The sequence below is a fragment of the Podarcis pityusensis genome (assembly GCF_964106645.2).
Source record: "Podarcis pityusensis genome assembly, chromosome: 2".
NCBI lineage: Eukaryota > Metazoa > Chordata > Lepidosauria > Squamata > Lacertidae > Podarcis > Podarcis pityusensis.
The window spans coordinates 118,277,988-118,295,923 of NC_138029.1; the positions used below are offsets into that span (position 1 = coordinate 118,277,988).

Consider the following 17,936-nt stretch of genomic DNA (forward strand, 5'->3'; position numbering starts at 1 on the left):
GGGCAGGACTCTCTCTCTCTCTCTCTCTCTCTCTCTCTCTCTCTCTCTCTCTCTGTCTCTCTCTCTCTCCACTCCCATGTCGCATTCTGCAAACCTTCACAATTCTGAGCGGTTTTAACAGTCAGGGTACTCCGGGAATTGTAGCTCTGGCTGGGGAATGGGAGGTCTGCCAGCACCCCTCAGCACCCAGAGCAAACTACAGGAGGAGGCAGCCAGCAAAAATTAGGGCAGGAAGGTTGGCACAGGAAAAAGGTCAACGTAAGAGCTGTTTGACAGTGGAAAAATCTCCCTCGGGAGGTGGTGGACACTCCTGCCTGGGAGGTGTTTAAGCAGCGGTTGGATGGCCATCTGACACAGATGCTTTAGCTGTGATTCCTGCATTGTGCGGGGTTGGACTAGATGACCCTTGGGGCGCCCCTCCCAACTCTACAATTCTGTGATTCTGTTGTAAACAAAATCTGCCCTTTTTCCCTTATGGGGTATCCAAGAGCTCGGATAGAGTCCTTACGTGGGTTCCCTATTGGTAGGAGAAAATAACAGGCCAACCAGAGAATATTGAGAAGCAAGGCAGCTAGTAAGCCTGATCTTTATTGATCTGTTGCAGCAGATCACAGGCAAGAGAGGAGGACCCAGAACAAACGTGTTCCTGCCCTTATATAGACATTTTAAATTCCCTTCCCTGGATCTCAAGACCACCCCTCCATACATCATACATACATCACAGAAGGGGTGTAACCCAAGACCACCCCCCACAAACATCATACCTACATCACAGAAAAGGTGGTCTACAACAGAAATTTGAGTGTTGTTGTTTTTCCTGTCTGTCAGGTTATCTGATAATGTCTTATCTGATTGCCTTTCCTGAGAGTGAGAGTCTGCCCATTCCTTTGAAATGGTGATTACTAAATTCCTGTAACAAGGAAGGGTTTTTTTCACCTCCTCCCTCCTTGCAGAGAAACATTTGGTCAGCTTGGGAGTCAAAATGGTTTCAGGACTGTCTTCCTGTGCTGCTCTATGTACGTGCTTGGTTGGTTTTTTTTATGAACATTTGTTAAATATATAAGACCTTAAATTTTATTATTACTATTCTAGGGTTGCCATATTTAAAAAGCCAGGACACCCCAATATTATTTTTTTTTGAAAACCCAAAAATTGTTGCACTTTTCCCCAAGAACTCCCAAAGTTGTTGAGCTTGGGACCCTGAGCCTAGCCTTGGATGCTCTCCTCCAGTTGAGGTGAATGGGGTCTTTGGAATAGATGGGGAAAGGGCAGAATTCCAGGAGGAGCTCAGGTTGGGGAAGAGCTGGGGGGGGGGGGGGCTTGGGGCAAGGGAGACTCAAAGGAGGAAGCGCCTAATATTCTCCCCTCCTCCAGCATCATGAGGCTGAACAGGCAGTTCTTGGTGTGGCCGAGGAAGAGGATGAGGATGATAATGATGATGATGATGATGATGATAATATTTTATTTATACCCCGCCCATCTGGCTTGGTTTCCCCAGCCACTCTGGGCAGCTCCCAATGAAATAGTAAAGACACGATAAAACATGAAAAACTTCCCCAAACAGGGCTGCCTTCAGATGTCTTCAAAAAGTCAGATAGTTGTTTATTTCCTTGACATCTGATGGGAGGGCATTCCACAGGGTGGGCGCCACTACCAAGAAGGCCCTCTGCTTGATTCCCTGTAACCTTGCTTCTTGCAGTAAGGGAATGACCAGAAGACCCTTGGAGCTGGACCTCAGTGTCCGGGCTGAACGATGGGGTTGGAGATGCTCCTTCAGGCATACTGGACCAAGGGTATTTCGGGCTTTAAAAGTCAGCACCAACACTTTGAATTGTGCTCGGAAATGCACTGGGAGCCAAGGAAGATTCTTAAGGACTAGTGTTATATGGTCCCAGTGGCCGCTCCCAGTCACCCATCTAGCTGCCGCATTCTGTGTGTTGCGGGGGGGGGGAGAGAATCTCAGGGTGGGGAATAGCAGTCAATCTAACGCTATTCCCTACATCTCTCCAGCTTCATGAAGCTGGACTTTGGATCAGTGGTGTTAGGGACCCCCAAAGAGAGGTGGGTGCGTGGGAGGGACATATATCACCCCAGCAGCCAACCCGTTTTGTGGCATTTCTGGAGGAATCTGTGGCAGAGGCAGCTGATTGGACAGGGCTGGGGGGCAGCAGTCAGCTGGAGGGCCACCTTCTCTGAGGAGCCACCTTCTGGGGGCTGCAGGCCAGGACTGTACCCAAGGAAGCATAGCTGTCAACGTTTCCCTTTTTTTAAGGGAAATTCCCTTATTCCGAATAGGATTCCTCACAAGAAAAGGGAAAAGTTGACAGCTATGCAAGGAATCAAGGTCCGTATAGTTAAAGCTATGGTTTTCCCAGTAGTGATGTATGGAAGTTAGAGCTGGACCATAAAGAAGGCTGATCGCCGAAGAATTGATGCTTTTGAATTATGGTGCTGGAGGAGACTCTTAAGAGTCCCATGGACTGCAAGAAGATCAAACCTCTCCATTCTTAAGAAAATCAGCCCTGAGTGCTCATTGGAAGGACAGATCCTGAAGCTGAGGCTCCAATACTTTGGCCACCTCATGAGAAGAGAAGACTCCCTAGAAAAGACCCTGATGTTGGGAACGATGGAGGGCACAAGGAGAAGGGGACGACAGAGGACGAGATGGTTGGACAGTTTTCTCGAAGCTACGAACATGAGTTTGACCAAACTGCGGGAGGCAGTGGAAGACAGGAGTGCCTGGCGTGCTCTGGTCCATGGGGTCACGAAGAGTTGGACACGACTAAACGACTAAACAACAACAACATGCAAGGAATCCAGGAGATGACTCTTGGAAGAACCTTGCCTGGTGCTCTAAGAGGAACTCACCTGTTCCCGTGTCCTTCTCTTGTTGCAGATCTACCACGGGTATTTTCCCCAGCACCAGTTGTGAGCATTGGAGAAAACAAGAGCTGGGACTGGATCCCTCAGACCTGCCCCCCCCCCCCCCCGCCCTGGCTCTTTGCTTCCCACTCTGCACTCTCAGATGCGGAAAAGCCCACCCCCTTATGCGGAACTGAAAGCCTGACTTGCCATTTCAGCAACTGGAGCAAGAACAAGTTTTCTTGCTCTAGGTCATCCAGACCTGCCACGCAGCCATGAAAGGCCTCTGCAGTATTCAGTGCTCCAAGTTGTGGACGATGGAAGGAGGTGGGTGGGTGGGAGGTTTGGGGATGGAGAAGCCAAGCCTGGCGTTTGGGGTTGGAGCCGTCCTCTGGAGGCCCCTGGAGGGAGCTGACCTTTCTCCTCTGCTCTCTTCCAGAACATCCTGGGGCACCTGGAGTGCTTTGAAGATCACCCCCTGATTTTGGCCTTGACCCTGGAGGCTCTTTTCCAGCTGAGGTGAACGGGGTCTTTTGAATGGACACTTTGCAAGGAACTGACAGCCTGACTTTTGCATTTCAGCAACTGGAGCAAGAACAGCTGTTCAGCCCGGACACTGAGATCCAGCGCCAAGGGCCTTCTGGCGGTTGCCTCATTGCGAAAAGTGAGGTTACAGGGAACCAGACAGAGGGCCTTATCGGCAGTGGCGCCTGCCCTGTGGAATGCCCTCCCATCAGATGTGAAGGAAATAAGCAGCTATCTTCTCTTTAAAAGACATCTGAAGGCAGCCCTGTTTAGGGAAGTTTTTAATAATTAATGCTGTATTGTTTTTAACACTTGATTGGAAGCTGCCCAGAGTGGCTGGGGAAACTCAGCCAGATGGGCGGGGTATAAATAAATAATAATAATAATAATAATAATAATAATAATAATAATTGCTCCAGGTGATCGAGAACTGCCAGGCAGCAGGGGGCTCCGAACCCTCAAGCGCTCCAAGCACCTTAAGACGGAAACCATTCTGGTGAGTGATGAATGGTGTGAGGGACCCCCTCGGGGAGGTGGGGGGAGGGCAGGGCAGGGGGTTGGGGAAGGGGTTGTGCATCTGCCCAAGAGGAGGACCCTGCCAGCTTAGGGCATGGGGTTGCCATTCCCCTGGAAAGCCAAGCGTGGTGTTTGGGGCTGGAGGTTCCCGGAAGCAGCTGACTTTTCTCCTCTGCTCTCTTCTGGACGTATGACAGCCCTGGTGATTCTATTTTCAAGAACTTCACATACCACAATATTCTGCATTGGTCAGACCACTACAGATATAATTTATGACACGGGTAATAACCCCCGGCTTGCAGGCCAAACCCATAGTCTCCAGGCCCCTCCTCCTGGCCCTGGGGATGCTCCCCTTGTCAGGCCCCTGTTAAGCCTTGCACCTGACCCACCTCAAGTGTTTTCCCCCAGAGCTTCCTAGAATTGAGATACAGTTGTACCTTGGATCCCGAACACCTTGCAAGTCGAATCTTTTGGCTCCCAAATGACTGAAACCCGGAAGTGAGTGTTCTGGTTTTCGATTGTACTTTTGGAAGCCAAACATATGAAAGGGCTTCCGCGGCTTCTGATTGGCTGCAGGAGCTTCCTGCAGCCAATTGGAAGCTGTGCTTTGGTTTTCGAACGTTTTGGAAGTCAAACGGACTTCCAGAATGGATTCCGTTCAACTTCCAAGGTACGACTGTACTGCTTCCAGAGGTGGGTTTAGAGGAGCTCAACTGGTTCGCCCACACTGGGTGCCAAGCCAAGAAGGAATTTTATTTATTTTTGTTTGAACATTATTTATATACCCCTTGATGGTAATAAAAATAATTTAAGATGCTATAAAACAATAAACATGCTTGCCTAAACAATTAAAATAATTAACAGGCTTGCCTGAACAAAAAAATGTTTTAAATAGGTGCCAAAGAGTTTGGCAAATGTGCCTTCCTGGGGTCAATAGGCAGGGAGCTTCAAAGTGTTGGTGCAACCACACTGACATGCTGATTTCTCCCTATATGGGACAGTTGCATATTCCTGCACTGTAGGAGGGGTTGGACTAGATGATCCTTAGGGTCCCTTCCAAGTCTACAATTCAATGATTCAACAAGTGTCTCGTCAGCCACACTTTATGACTCCTTTCACGAGCCAGGTAGGACAGCTTTTGTAGTGGGTCTGTGGCAGCATCCAGTAGCTGAGGAGGGAGAAGAAAGGGGCACTAAGAGATGCAGAGGGAATGAATAAAGCTCTCTTTGAGAATTGTTTATTTCTTATGGTTGGAAGGGTAGACAGGAAAACAGGATGCCTGTACCCTAGCCTTAACTGCCTTGTCTCATACACAAATGTGGAAAGTTAATCCCTCTCCTAAACTAATTCCTCTACTTCGAGGACATAAGCTTTGTCCAGCTGCTTTTTTTTAGATAAGTACTTTTAAAAAAATCTATTGTTGGCATCCATTCATCTTGAGAGACAATGGAGTGTGCCTCTGGAGGTGAAGCCAAACTGCTGCACTAGGAGCACCAAGCCAGCGCAAGTGCGTATGGAGGTCCTGGGCTGCCCAGATGACAAGACTCAGCCATTTACTTTTTTTAAAAAAAATAGTATTTATTAAAAGTTTAAGAATTACAGAAAGAAGTAAAAAAGAAAAAGAGAAAATAAACAATACAAATCAATACATTACAATACATATAAAAAAAATCAACAGACACAATACATCAAAACAAAAACAAAAGCAAAAAACAATTAAAAACACATCCAATATTTCCATATCTTTATCTTTCATTAACTTGTTTCATCGACCTCCTCACACCTCCCTTTTTTGTATTCTAGTTATTAATTATTTCAGCAAATCCTTTCCATCTTTCACTATTTTCTGTCATTTAATTGTCTTAACTTATTTTAACCTTATCTTACCATTAAAACCCTAAAATTTATTTATACTTAACTCCTTATAACATTTCTACTAAAGCCGTATAATTTCGTTCCAACATTTTTCTAGCACTCATTAATTTTACAATATTTTTCTAAATAAATTTTAAAAACTTTTTTCCAATCTTCTTCCACCGTCTCTTCTCCCTGGTCTCGGGTTCTGTCAGTCCTTTCTATCAATTCCATATGGTCCATCAACCTGGTGATCTTCTGTCCGAGGCTCTTAACTCTTTTCCATGTCCCTTCTGCAGATCTTCTTCATATTTATACATGCACTTTACTTTATCTTCTGCTGATCTTGTTCTTAATTTCCTTCCTTTGGCACTGAGGAGTAGATCTCGGGGAAACTCCAACCTAACAATGTCTTTACTCCTTCTCGACAGGTCAGCCCATTCTCCATAGTCAGAACTAAAGTCCAAAAGATATTTCAGAGCATGTTTCAAAATCCCTCCGAAGCTAAAGGCCCCCACAACTCCAATCTCCCCCTGACCCAAATCCAGATCCCAAAAGCCAGAACATCCCTGGAGATCTGACCAACCTTCCTTCTCCAAACCAAGCAGGACTCCATCCCTCCAAATCTGGCTTTCTCTAGATTCAATCGTAGAAGGCCACAGCTTATATTCATCAAATTGCCTCTGTAAGGCCGGGGCTCTCTCAATTTGAATTACTTGAGATTCAATGACAGCTTTCTCCTTCATCTTCTCCACAGCTTGCCATGTCAAAACAGATTCCTGAATCAATTCCTGGGTAGTTTCTGTATAGGTATTCACTTTTTGTCCCAAATCAGTCATTTTTTGTCCCAAATTGTCAATTTTAATAATCCTCACATCCATCTTCTCATGAAGCTGTTCCAATAAAGCACTTGTCTTGCAAAATGTAATCACTAAGGCTTCTTCTGTCAACATTCTTGTTAAGGTCAGTCTCTGTTTCTCACGGTCTTTAATCTCTACAGCTGGAAAATTCCCCAGCTCCACTCCTGCAACAGTTTCAAAAGCTCCCTCTAGGGGAAGCAATTTACATTTGTATCCATCCTTTTAATCGCAGATCCAGCAACAAAGTTAGTTTCAATTTTCCTTTTTAAGTGCAAAAGGAAACAATGGAAACAATATATTTCTCTTATTTAACTATCTGTCAACATACGTTTATTCACAGTCAATGAACTTTCCCAAAACGTCGATCTTACTGACAGCCCGTTCCCAGGTTCGAAACGGTGGTAATTTATCTTTCTTCACTCTCTCTCCTGCAGGCTTAGACGATCTAAAATTTCCCCCCTCTTCTCCTGCTTCCAAGGGGGGTTTAGTGATTTTAACCGATGGAGATTAAATCCTTTACAAAAGGCTTTCCAGGCTTTAGCTTGCAACGTCTTTGCTTCAATTTATTTACAAAAGAGGAAGGCGGACTTCCTGTTTGAAACCTTCCCGTTACGATGCCAAATTAAGATGTTTAAAGATCCAATTTTCCGTTCTACTCACGGGTAGTTGTTTAAAGTCCAATTGTTCACAGGAAAAAGTCAGCGCTCTCCGGCAACAGCAATGCGGCTTCACTCCATGAAAGAAGCAGTCGATTTGAAGCACCGCGCCGCTCACCCCACGTCGCTCCGGATCCCTGAAACCGGGTTTCCCCGCGAGTAGGGGAGGCGCAAAAGGTGCCAGCCGAATCCCACGTCCACAGGCTTCTCCCGCCTGTGGTTTTTAGTGGGTCTCCGCCTCGCCGTGGCGGTCCAGACCCTGATTTCCACAGAGCGGATTCCTCCAGATCAGAGGAAATCTGCCATTGCCGGAGGCGCTAACCCGGAAGTCCCAAGACTCAGCCATTTACCTTCCTGCCAGAGTGGTACCTATTTCTCTACTTGCACTTTGACGTGCTTTCAAACTGCTAGGTGGGCAGGAGCAGGGACCGAACAACGGGAGCTCACCCCGTCGCGGGGATTTGAACTGCTGACCTTCTGATCGGCAAGTCCTAGGCTCTGTGGTTTAACCCATAGCACCACCCGCGTCCCTTTATCAGAAAGGATAGACCTCTTTTATTAAGGTAGCTTTGTGATCACTCAGCACCTACTAATGTCAGTGGCATCATCAAAGGTTTGTTCCCCTGCTCATCTTCCAAGGTGGTATATGCTGCTAATTGCCACCATTACCACTCTGCATTCCACACGCAAACAGGTCAGCATTTACACAGAATAAAGCGATGGCAACCTGAAATCAGAAAGACCAGTGTCGAGAAATTGGGTTAGCTTATGAACTTTCTCAAGACTCTGGCCGTTCATTACCACACTGATCTTGTTTTTTAAAAAAATACACTTTCGAAGTTTCACAATTCACCACTTGAATCTTTTATTGTGTATTTAAAGCATAAACGTTAGTAGTGAAGTTTTCAGGTGCAACTGATCCTATTTTCTTGATTACATCTCAACTGCTACATTAAAAATGGACCAAACACAAATCACCAACAACCTCTAATCTCTAAAGTAACTTTGACAGGAAATGCAATTTGCAAAGGATGGAGTTCCGTGACGCACCATTACAAATGTTTCACTTGCACAAGCATTCCAGGTAGCTGGTTGCAACACCCCCCCTCCCCCTATGCTCTACTTTGGGGTTTCTCCTGACTGCCGCTTCAGCCAATTTTGGGGGCTTGGGTGGGGCCACCCCCATTACATACGACTTCTGCTGATGGGATTGATTAGGTGAATCTCAACCAGTGTTGGAAAGTGTGCAGTGGGTCTCAAAAATGCACCTAAGAAATAGATCAAGTATAAGAAAACTAGGGAAGATGGAAAACCAGCCACCATATATATTTTGACTACTTCTACACTATCTAATAACTGGAGCTTTTATACACTTGGTCCCCTCTCTCAAATACAGACTGGTCACACATTTCCTTCCCCCATTAATTACTGCAACGCATTATTAGTCTCACTGCTTCCTTTCTCAAATCTGCCCACTCAAATCTTCTAATCTAATCTACACTGTCCAACTTTACAACCGATTATTTCCTACTATTCATATCCTCTCTTTCTAATCCACCCCGTTAACCTTGGATGTGGGTTATATTTTCCAAAGACATTTACCATGCAATGTGTGTTCCCAATAGACAACCTTTCTTACTGCACAAATAAAAACTGTAATCCAAAGAGCAAATTCTAGTGTAGGCACACTGATGGAAGGGATAATCCCCAGAAGCATGAGTGAGGAATACCTACTGTATTTGCAGGAAACAGAGAAAAACATAATCTTAATAAATCCTAAAATATCAAAGAATTTGTCACAGAAGCATGCCAGTGGGTTCTCATCTGCGTAGGTTCTCTGAAGTCTAAGAAGATTTGTGTTGATTCACAATGTGTTGATCCCAGATGTTTCTTCCTTATGTGGATTCTTTGATGTCCCCTGTGAAACTCATTTCATATACCATACATTCATATGGCTTCCTCCCTGTGTGGGTTCTTTCCTGCGTAGCAAGTCTGCTCTCAGAGTGCATGTATTTAAATAATTTCACTCCTGCCTGCATAAAATGAGAAACCACGCTATCTAAATCTTTCTTAATTTATACATTTATTATTTCTTCCCTGTGTTTTTTGAATATTTCGTAATCATTTTGCTGTGCTCTTTCCACTACCCAGGGATTTATAGTCTCTCTTATGCAATTTCCTTTGATCCATACTAAGATCTTTATGGATCATGGGTCATATTAGAGTTGGAATACAACTTCTGTGGGAAACCAGGGTGGGAAAGGCTTTCTTAGGCATTTATATTATTCTCACATATTTTGCTGCCAAGATAGCTTTCAATCAAGATTGAGGCTTGGTTCAAACTCCATGCATTTATATAGTTGTTTCTTTGTGTGGGTTCTTTGATGGGTAGTAACACTTCCACTCTGACTGAAGCTTTTTCCACACACTAAGCATTTATATGGTTTCTCTCCTGTGTGAGTTCTCTGATGTGAAGTAAGGGTGCTGCTCACACTAAAGCTCTTTCCACATATCATGCATTTATAAGGTTTCTCCCCTGTGTGGGTTCTCTGATGTTTAGTAAGGTTTCCACTATCATGGAAGCATTTCCCACACATTAAGCATTTATATGGTTTCTCTCCTGTGTGAGTTCTTTGATGTGTATTAACGTGTGCACTCTGGCTAAAACATTTTCCACACTCCATGCATTTAAATGGCTTCTCTCCTGTGTGGGTTCTTTGATGTGAACTAAGCTTTTCACTATTAATGAAGCTCTTTCCACACTCCACACATTTATAAGGTTTCTCTCCTGTATGGGTTGTTTGATGTGTTTTAAGGTTTGCACTTTGGCTGAAGCACTTTCCACACTCCATACATTTATATGGTTTCTCCCCAGTGTGGATTCTTTGATGTAGAGTAAGGCTACCACTCACACTGAAGCCTTTTCCACATTCCATGCATTTATATGGTTTCTCCATAGTGTGCATTTTTTTATGTTTAGTAAGGCTTCCACTACCATGGAAGCACTTTCCACACAGTAAGCATTTATATGGTTTGTCTCCTGTGTGAGTTCTTTCATGTGTTTTTAGATTTACGCTCTGGGTGAAGCACTTTCCACACTCCCTACATTTATATGGTTTCTCACCTGTGTGGGTCCTCTGATGTGTATTTAGGTTTGCACATTGGCTGAAGCACTTTCCACACTCCATACATTTATATGGTTTCTCCCCAGTGTGGATTATTTGATGTGCAATAAGGCTATTGCTCACACAAAAGCCTTTTCCACATTCCATACATTTATAAGGTTTTTCCCCTCTGTGGATCCTTTCATGTGAAGTGAGACTTCCGCTATCACTAAAGCACTTTCCACACTCCGTACATTTATACGGTTTCTCTCCTGTGTGGGTTCTTTGATGTTTAGTAAGGTTACAGCTGACACTGAAGCTCTTTCCACATTCCATACACTTAAATGGTTTCTCTCCTGTGTGGGTTCTTTGATGGATAGTAAGGTTACCACTCACACTGAAGCCCTTTCCACATTGCATGCATTTATAGGGTTTCTCCCCTGTGTGGGTTCTGCGATGATTATTTAGTGTTGATTTGTCTTTGAACATTTTTCCACACACTGGACACTTTTTCACTCTTTCAGTATCTGGTGGAAGTTGAGGGTGTTCTGAACATGGAGAAGCAGAGTATTTCTTCCTCCAATTCTTTGACCGCTTTCTGTCCTGCCTTTTTGATGTCCTTTGGTTTCCAAATGTATTCTTCCCCACTTCATGCTTGATTGTTTTCAATGAATCCAAAGATGGCTCATCATGAATTTCATTATCCTTCGCATCACCTGCTTGGGAAGAAGAAAGGAAAGGGGGGGGGGAATGTTATTCAGTTATTCAGCTGAATAACTCAGCTGAATAATTCAGCTGAATTTCTCAGACACTGAGGTTCTGAGGCAATGACCTACAAGATGTTACAGAACAGAATGGAAGAATTTTGGTCCAGAAAATCACTTGTCTATAACAGTGTTTCCTAATAATTACTCTGTTTTTTCCCTGCAGAGCTGTTCTGTTCTGTGTTCCATTTTTTAAAAAAAAGAACTTAGACATTCATTTGCGTATTTTTTCCTCCCTCCTAATCCATTTCCCTTTTGCCTTTTCAAACTGCAAATCTGAGGCAGGGACTGACTCACTTCTTTTAGCCATCTGTATGGCCACTCTGAGAGGCTTTCTTTTGGCTGAAGAATAGGATAAACAAACTAACTAATGAAGGAGTATGATTACCAGTCAGCAATAAAGACATCTGTTTATATGCGAGTGTGACTGTATATTCATGGAATACTTGACTTCAGGAATAATTCTGAATTCTGTTTTATTTATTTTCTAGCTGTAATCTACAACACCTCACCACCAACAGGCAACACAGCAGATGAGACTTAGCAATGTTTGGGAAAGGAGATTGCTGGAACCTGCTGCTCTGTTTATCAGGTTCAAACCTTTAAAAAATAAATAAAGTTTTCCATATTAGCACAGTTCTATAATCCTACCTCTTATTCTGCTCTATTAGATGCAGCAGACATTTTGTGTTATGCCATGCCAAAAGAGCAATTTTACGCTATGCCACACTCCCACAGGGACATTTTTGTGACTAGAGCTCACAACACATTCTCATAATTCTGAATGTGTCCAGGGCTCCAACAAGATTTAGCCACCACTGACCTCAAGAGTCCCTGAATGTTATGCTGATGCCTGGGCTGGTGACTCCTCCCAGAACCGCCCAGTTTGCCAAATGTAGCTTGCACCAGTGAAGAACCACAGAGAAGAGGGCTCAAGTAGCAAGTTGGGAAGCCCCATATTTATAAGTCTGAAAGGGCCTTTGAGTGGAAAGAGCCGCAGGGGAAATGCCTGAATGACTAGCAAATTAGGTGAGGAATGTCTAAAGTAACTAATGAGGTTAAGGACGGAAATGTCAAAGCGGCTATTAAAGGTCAAAAATACTATATTCTGTAACAGAAACACCACACTGCACTAAGCCTGCATGATCAAGGCATTACATTACTCAATGTATATGGGAGCTACTTCTCTCCCTTTCCAAAGAGACAGCTGCCTCCCCTCACATGTCAACAGTTCTTTTCTGCCATTTGCTCCCAGAAAAAAGTGCCAGCACTGCATTTTTTTCTGCCTGCAGCACACTGAAGGGAACCTGAGCAGTGTAGTTCTGCCTTTGTTTCAGAGAGAGAGAGAGAGAGAGAGAGAGAGAGAGAGAGAAAGAGAGAGAGAGAGAGAGAGACCAGGTGGATAGTCAGTCTCTCACTGATTGGAACTGGAATTAATTTTGATCGGTTCTCCTGTTGGAACAAAACACACACTCATAGAGTCACTTAAGTGTAATCTTGCTTATTTGAATCCTGTCATGCAATAACCATTGTAGGGTTACTTATTTAAAAATTGTTTAGATTTTACACTCTCCAAGTTTTATTTACATATAATGTACTTTTGATTTCTCTATCAAATAGTTATCCTCTATTATGCATAACAAACCACACATTATCAAACAGACACCGTATACAAATTATGCAAAATACAAGTTCAGCATAACAAGGTTTGTCCCGGTCAGATCTTTAACTCCAGAGAAAATCAATTTGCATAAACAATACAGTACAGCACAACTGCACTACTGAATCCCTGATCAATTAAGAACCACTAATTCTCTTTATAATGACCCAGTCTTTCTACATGGACAGCACTCAAAAATTCAGCCACTACTAAAGTAATATCAGCCTATTGAGTTGTAAGGCCTCTAATACTTGTCTTCTGGCATAAATGCCAAAATCACAAGAAAAGAAAATATGCTCCAAAGTATCAGGTTCCTGTTTACTACATTTGCAGAGACACTCTGATTCTGGGAGAGCTAAATATCTTCCTCTCACTATCATCGAGGGAAACATATTAAATCTGGCTTGAAGAAGGAACTGGAGGAATTTTACCCTTATGCTTTTCATATAATCAGTTATCCATATAATCAGTTATCAGTTTTCAATATATTCATTTATAACCAGATATTTTTATAATGATTTTATAATCCATGTTTGAACCGTGAAAGCTTCTGCTTAGCTTAGCAAATTGCTTAAATCTGCAAAGTCTTAGATGAACTTTGTCCCAGTACCTCCTTGTTCTCTCTCTATCTCACCGAACAAGAAGGGAAGCGATAAATCTGATGTGCTGGCACATTTCCCCCCCTTGTCCAGACAAAGTCTGTACAGTGAAACAGGAAACCGCAGAATGTCCCTTATAGCAGATGGTCTGTAGGAGCTCAACAGCCGAAGTTCCTCTTTGCCCTAAGTGTCTATTTCTTGCAATAAATCTAGGGGAAAGGTCGGACTGGTGTTCAAACTAAAAAGCAGAAGTTGGGAGAGAACTCTTTGTACGGTCAGGAGTAAGGCTTGTATGCGCTCATTAGCTTATTTTGCTGCCGTTCGCAATTGTATCCCATTATGTCATGATCTGTGATGTATGTACTCAGGTATAAAGCCCCAGGGCAATAGGTCTCGAGGCCCAGTCTTTTGGAAAGGATTCCACTGGGTCAATTATTGCTCACTTTCTTTTTCTCCAATTGCTGCATCTGTCAATTTTTGGACTCTATTTGAGTTGGTCACTGGTACCTTTTAAAATCCTTGCAACACGCTAACATAAACAGCCTGCACAATTCATGATTCTTCAGATTTCTCATAATATTTGTCATAATATTGTCTTTTCATAACATGAGCTGCATTCACTGGTCCACTGCTGATACATTTAAAATAAAACTTTATTAAAGGGTTTTAGCCTCTGGGCCACAAGGATATAGAAAGAGCTCTGCTGGATGAGGCCAGTGGCCCATCTAGTCCAGCACCCTGTTCTCACAGTGGCCAGCCAGATACCTGTTGGGAACCTGCAAGCTAATGAGAACCCTCTCCTCCTGCAGTTTCCAGAAGTGGTTTTCAGAAGCACTAAAGGTAAAGGTAAAGGGACCCCTGACCATTAGGTCCAGTCGTGACCGACTCTGGGGTTGCGGCGCTCATCTCGCTTTACTGGCCGAGGGAGTCGGCATACAGCTTCCAGGTCATGTGGCCAGCATGACTAAGCTGCTTCTGGCGAACCAGAGCTGCGCACGGAAACGCCGTTTACCTTCCCGCTGGAGTGGTACCTATTTATCTACTTGCACTTTGATGTGCTTTCGAACTGCTAGGTTGGCAGGAGCAGGGACCGAGCAATGGGAGCTCACCCCGTCGCGGGGATTCGAACTGCCGACCTTCTGATCGGCAAGCCCTAGGGTCTGTGGTTTAACCCACAGCGCGACCCGCTGCCTCCAAATTTGGAGGCAGAGCATAGCCATCATGGCTACTGGCCAATGATAGTCTTATCCTCCATGAATTTGCTCATTCTTCTTTTAAAGCCATCTAGGTTGGTGGCAATCACTGCCTTCTGTGGGCCATGTTTGGTCACCACTCGCTTGCCCACTGGTGTGATTTAAGAACTTCATTTTCAATACCATCCAAGGGGGAAAAGACATTCTTACCTACAGATGCCATGTTCTCATTGTCTTCTGGCATGACTTCCTTGTGAAGAAATCTATGCTCTGAATTTTGGAGATCTCACCCACCTTGGTGAAATACACAGCCACTGGCTCAAAGTACACCACCCACTGAAAGAAAGAAGGAAAGATTCTCTAATCAGAAATAATATATTCCTGAACTCTATATTTCCATTGAGTTCTTGCATTTCAATATTCACCACTAAATACCATTTCTTATACCTGCTTATTCAGAAATGTTTTAGCTGTCCATTTCACCCGGGATCCAGTAACCCTCATTATATGATAGATGCACAGATTCTCTGGACTTTGTTTTTGAGCTGTTTACACACCCCATGCTTTGAAGGGGTTTTTGTCATATACAGTACTATACATAATTAACTTATGGAATTTGCTGTCTTAACTTGTACAAGCTGGCAAGAGCTTTGATGTCCTTAAAAAGGAGATAAAACCAGGTAACAGAGTTTCAGTATACTGTGACCCAGAATCGCCCTGCCCCTTCACGCCTGCTTGACAGCATCAATGTCCAGAAATTGCACTTTTACAAGGCACTCTTTTGGTGAGGCAGCAGCTGTGCTTTGGGAAATTAGGCAGGTATCCTTACTATATAATTTAGTTACACATACTTGCTTTCAATTTTTGCTAATTTTAGTCAATGAAATAATAATAATAATAATAATAATAATAATAATAATAATAATTTTATTTATACCCCGCCCTCCCTGGCCAGAGCCGGGCTCAGGGCGGCTAACTTCAATAAAATTTCAGTAAAAACATAATAAGAAAAAACAAAACACCAACTTAAAATACAGGTTAAAATGCAATTTAAAATGCAGCCTCATAATTATTAACAATTATGTATTGTTTGGTTATTTATAAAACATATTTATATACCATTATATAACCAACAATATAGCAAAGTGGTTTACATCAGTAAAACATAAAACTTCAATAAAAACCATAAAAAGTTATAAACAGACAGCAATTAACCATTGTGGAAGGATGTTAACTTTTATGCTGTTCTATGTATACCACCGATTCTTTGACTGAGCCCTTTATAACTCTCTCTAAGTAACTATTATCTGGCCTAAAAAGAGGGTAGGTAATCTATTCTCCACGCTACTTCTTTCTCAGGGCACGCTCATACCCAGCGAGGCTACATAGCACACTCTAAGCTGGGCAGCACCAGCTTGGGAGCCAACACCATCAGACGCTCAAGGGGGGTGGAAGTGGTGTTGGCCCCGGAGAGGGCCTTCTCTGTGGCAGCCCCTAAACTGTGGAACCCCCCCCCCCAGAGGTGCGTCTGGCACCTTCATTATGCAGCTTTCAGGGAATGCTGACGACATGCCTCTTCATCCTGGCATATATTTTCTTTTTTAAAAAAATGTTATTTCTTTGGTTTTTCAAATTACAGTCTTACAATCACATATCCAATATATAGGGGACGTGGGTGGCACTGTGGGTTAAACCACAGAGCCTAGGGCTTGCTGATCAGAAGGTTGGCGGTTTGAATCCTTGCGACGAGGTGAGCTGCTGTTGCTCGGTCCCTGCTCCTGCCAACCTAGCTGTTCAAAAGCACATCAAAGTGCAAGTAGATAAATAGGTACCACTCTGGCAGGAAGGTAAATGCCGTTTCCGTGCGTTGCTCTGGTTCGCCAGAAGCAGCTTAGTCATGCTGGCCACATGACCTGGAAGCTGTATGCCGGCTCCCTCAGCCAATAAAGCGAGATGAGCGCCGCAAGCAACCCCAGAGTTGTCCGCGACTAGACCTAATGGTTAGGGGTCCATTTACCTTTACCTTTTTATCCAATATATAACATAAAAACAAGATTCCAAAGAATCTCCTGGATTTCCCTCCTTCCCTTTGTGGGTCCTATTGTTAGCCATTTCCTCTTGCATCTTTTATAACAATCCCAATCTTTTACATCTCCATTAAATCCCAAATTCACCATTAAACTACAAGTGTTATTCCAATTCTACTAACAATTTTAACAGTTTGCAATGGTTTTTAAGATAAATTATAAATTTCCCCCATTCTTTAATAGAATTTTGATCTTTCTGATTCTTCCGGTCACATCAACTTAAATTTGCCATTCTTCTCTGGTTGGGACATTATCTTCTCTCCGTATATTTTCAGGACCCAGGTTATTTATAGGGTTTTGTTTTCAACCGTTTTTGTTGTTGTAACCTTCCCTTTTTTTGCGGGAAATTCCCTAATTCCAGTGCCGTTTCCTGCTGCTTCCCACTGCTATCCCGGATTGTTAGATATCCCGTAGACTGTCCCCGGGACAGGTGAGGCTGCTGATCCCTTATTTTCAAATCTGAAAGTTGACAGCTATGCATCCCTGACCACTGGTCCTGTTAGCTAGGGGTGATGGGAGTTGTAGTCCCAAAACAGCTGGAGGGAAGAGTTTGGGGATGCCTGCCCTACATGCAATTCCCAGGGGAAATTGGTGTGAGGGTATTTCTCTCTCTCTTCTGCCTCTCCCCCCCCCCCCCCAATTCTTGGTTCCTACCCCTCTTCCAGTCTTGCAGCTGAGTACCTGTCAGGGGGAAAGGCGGGGTATTAATAAATAACAACAATTATAATATGTTGTCTAATTAATAATATTAATAATAACGGCGTTTCCCCGCCCTGTACGCGCACCCACCTCGCAGAGCAACCGCTCAGTCCATCTGCCAGCCTCTCTCTTGTTGGAAGACAAAAAGGAAGCGCCCCCCTCTATTCCTCCCCCCATTAGACCATTTCCTGCCACTCTATGAAACAGAGCTCAGCTCATTTAACCCTTAGAGAGCTGAGTGAGTGGTCAAAAAGAAAAAAGGCGCTCTTATCCTTGTCTTCGAACTTTTGAAAAGCAGCATCCACAGAATCATAGAATTGTAGAGTTGGAAAGGGACCTCGGGGGTCATCTAGTCCAACCCCCTGCAATGCAGAAATCTCAGCTGAAGCATTCATGACAGATGGCCATAAAGCCTCAAATGAGGGAGTCTCTGTTCCACTGTCAACAGCTTGTAAGCCCTGTGAACGAACAGAGGGAGGGGGAAGAGAGGGAGAGACCTGTCAACGGACTCAATCACAAAACTACAGGCCCAGTTTTGTGGTTGGGTCAGGGACATA

The 17,936-nt window shown here is 43.7% G+C and overlaps 1 protein-coding gene and 1 long non-coding RNA gene across 5 annotated transcripts; one reads left to right on the forward strand and one right to left on the reverse strand.

Moving 5' to 3' along the window:
* Positions 1-16: 16 nt before the first annotated feature.
* LOC308470229 lies at positions 17-11,775 on the forward strand. Of its 2 annotated transcripts, XR_013982281.1 has the most exons (5): positions 17-1,016; positions 3,302-3,526; positions 3,807-3,883; positions 4,905-5,029; positions 11,633-11,775. It is a non-coding gene; the product is annotated as an uncharacterized lncRNA (long non-coding RNA). The 2 variants fall into 2 exon arrangements; XR_013982282.1 differs by lacking the exon at positions 4,905-5,029 and having other exon boundaries at positions 3,302-3,381.
* Positions 8,114-17,598, reverse strand: LOC308469726 (uncharacterized protein). 3 transcript variants are annotated; one of them, XM_080992601.1, is made up of 3 exons: positions 17,470-17,598; positions 14,804-14,929; positions 8,114-11,093 (listed from the first exon to the last, which is right to left on the reverse strand). In XM_080992601.1, the coding sequence occupies exons 2-3, from the start codon at positions 14,835-14,837 to the stop codon at positions 9,589-9,591; spliced, it is 1,539 nt and encodes a 512-aa protein (XP_080848727.1). In that variant the 5' UTR covers positions 14,838-14,929; positions 17,470-17,598; the 3' UTR covers positions 8,114-9,588. The 3 variants fall into 3 exon arrangements, with proteins under 3 accessions (XP_080848727.1, XP_080848725.1, XP_080848726.1); XM_080992599.1 differs by having other exon boundaries at positions 8,114-11,096; XM_080992600.1 differs by lacking the exon at positions 17,470-17,598 and adding an exon at positions 17,335-17,359 and having other exon boundaries at positions 8,114-11,096.
* Between the last annotated feature and the right edge of the window lie 338 nt (positions 17,599-17,936).

Coding starts and splice junctions, on each gene's coding strand:
- LOC308469726 (XM_080992599.1), bottom strand. CDS start 14,837: ATGCCAGAAGACAATGAGAACATGGCATCTGTAG. Junction 11,097..14,803: donor TGAGAACATGGCATCTGTAG/GTAAGAATGTCT, acceptor CTTCTTCCCAAG/CAGGTGATGCGAAGGATAAT.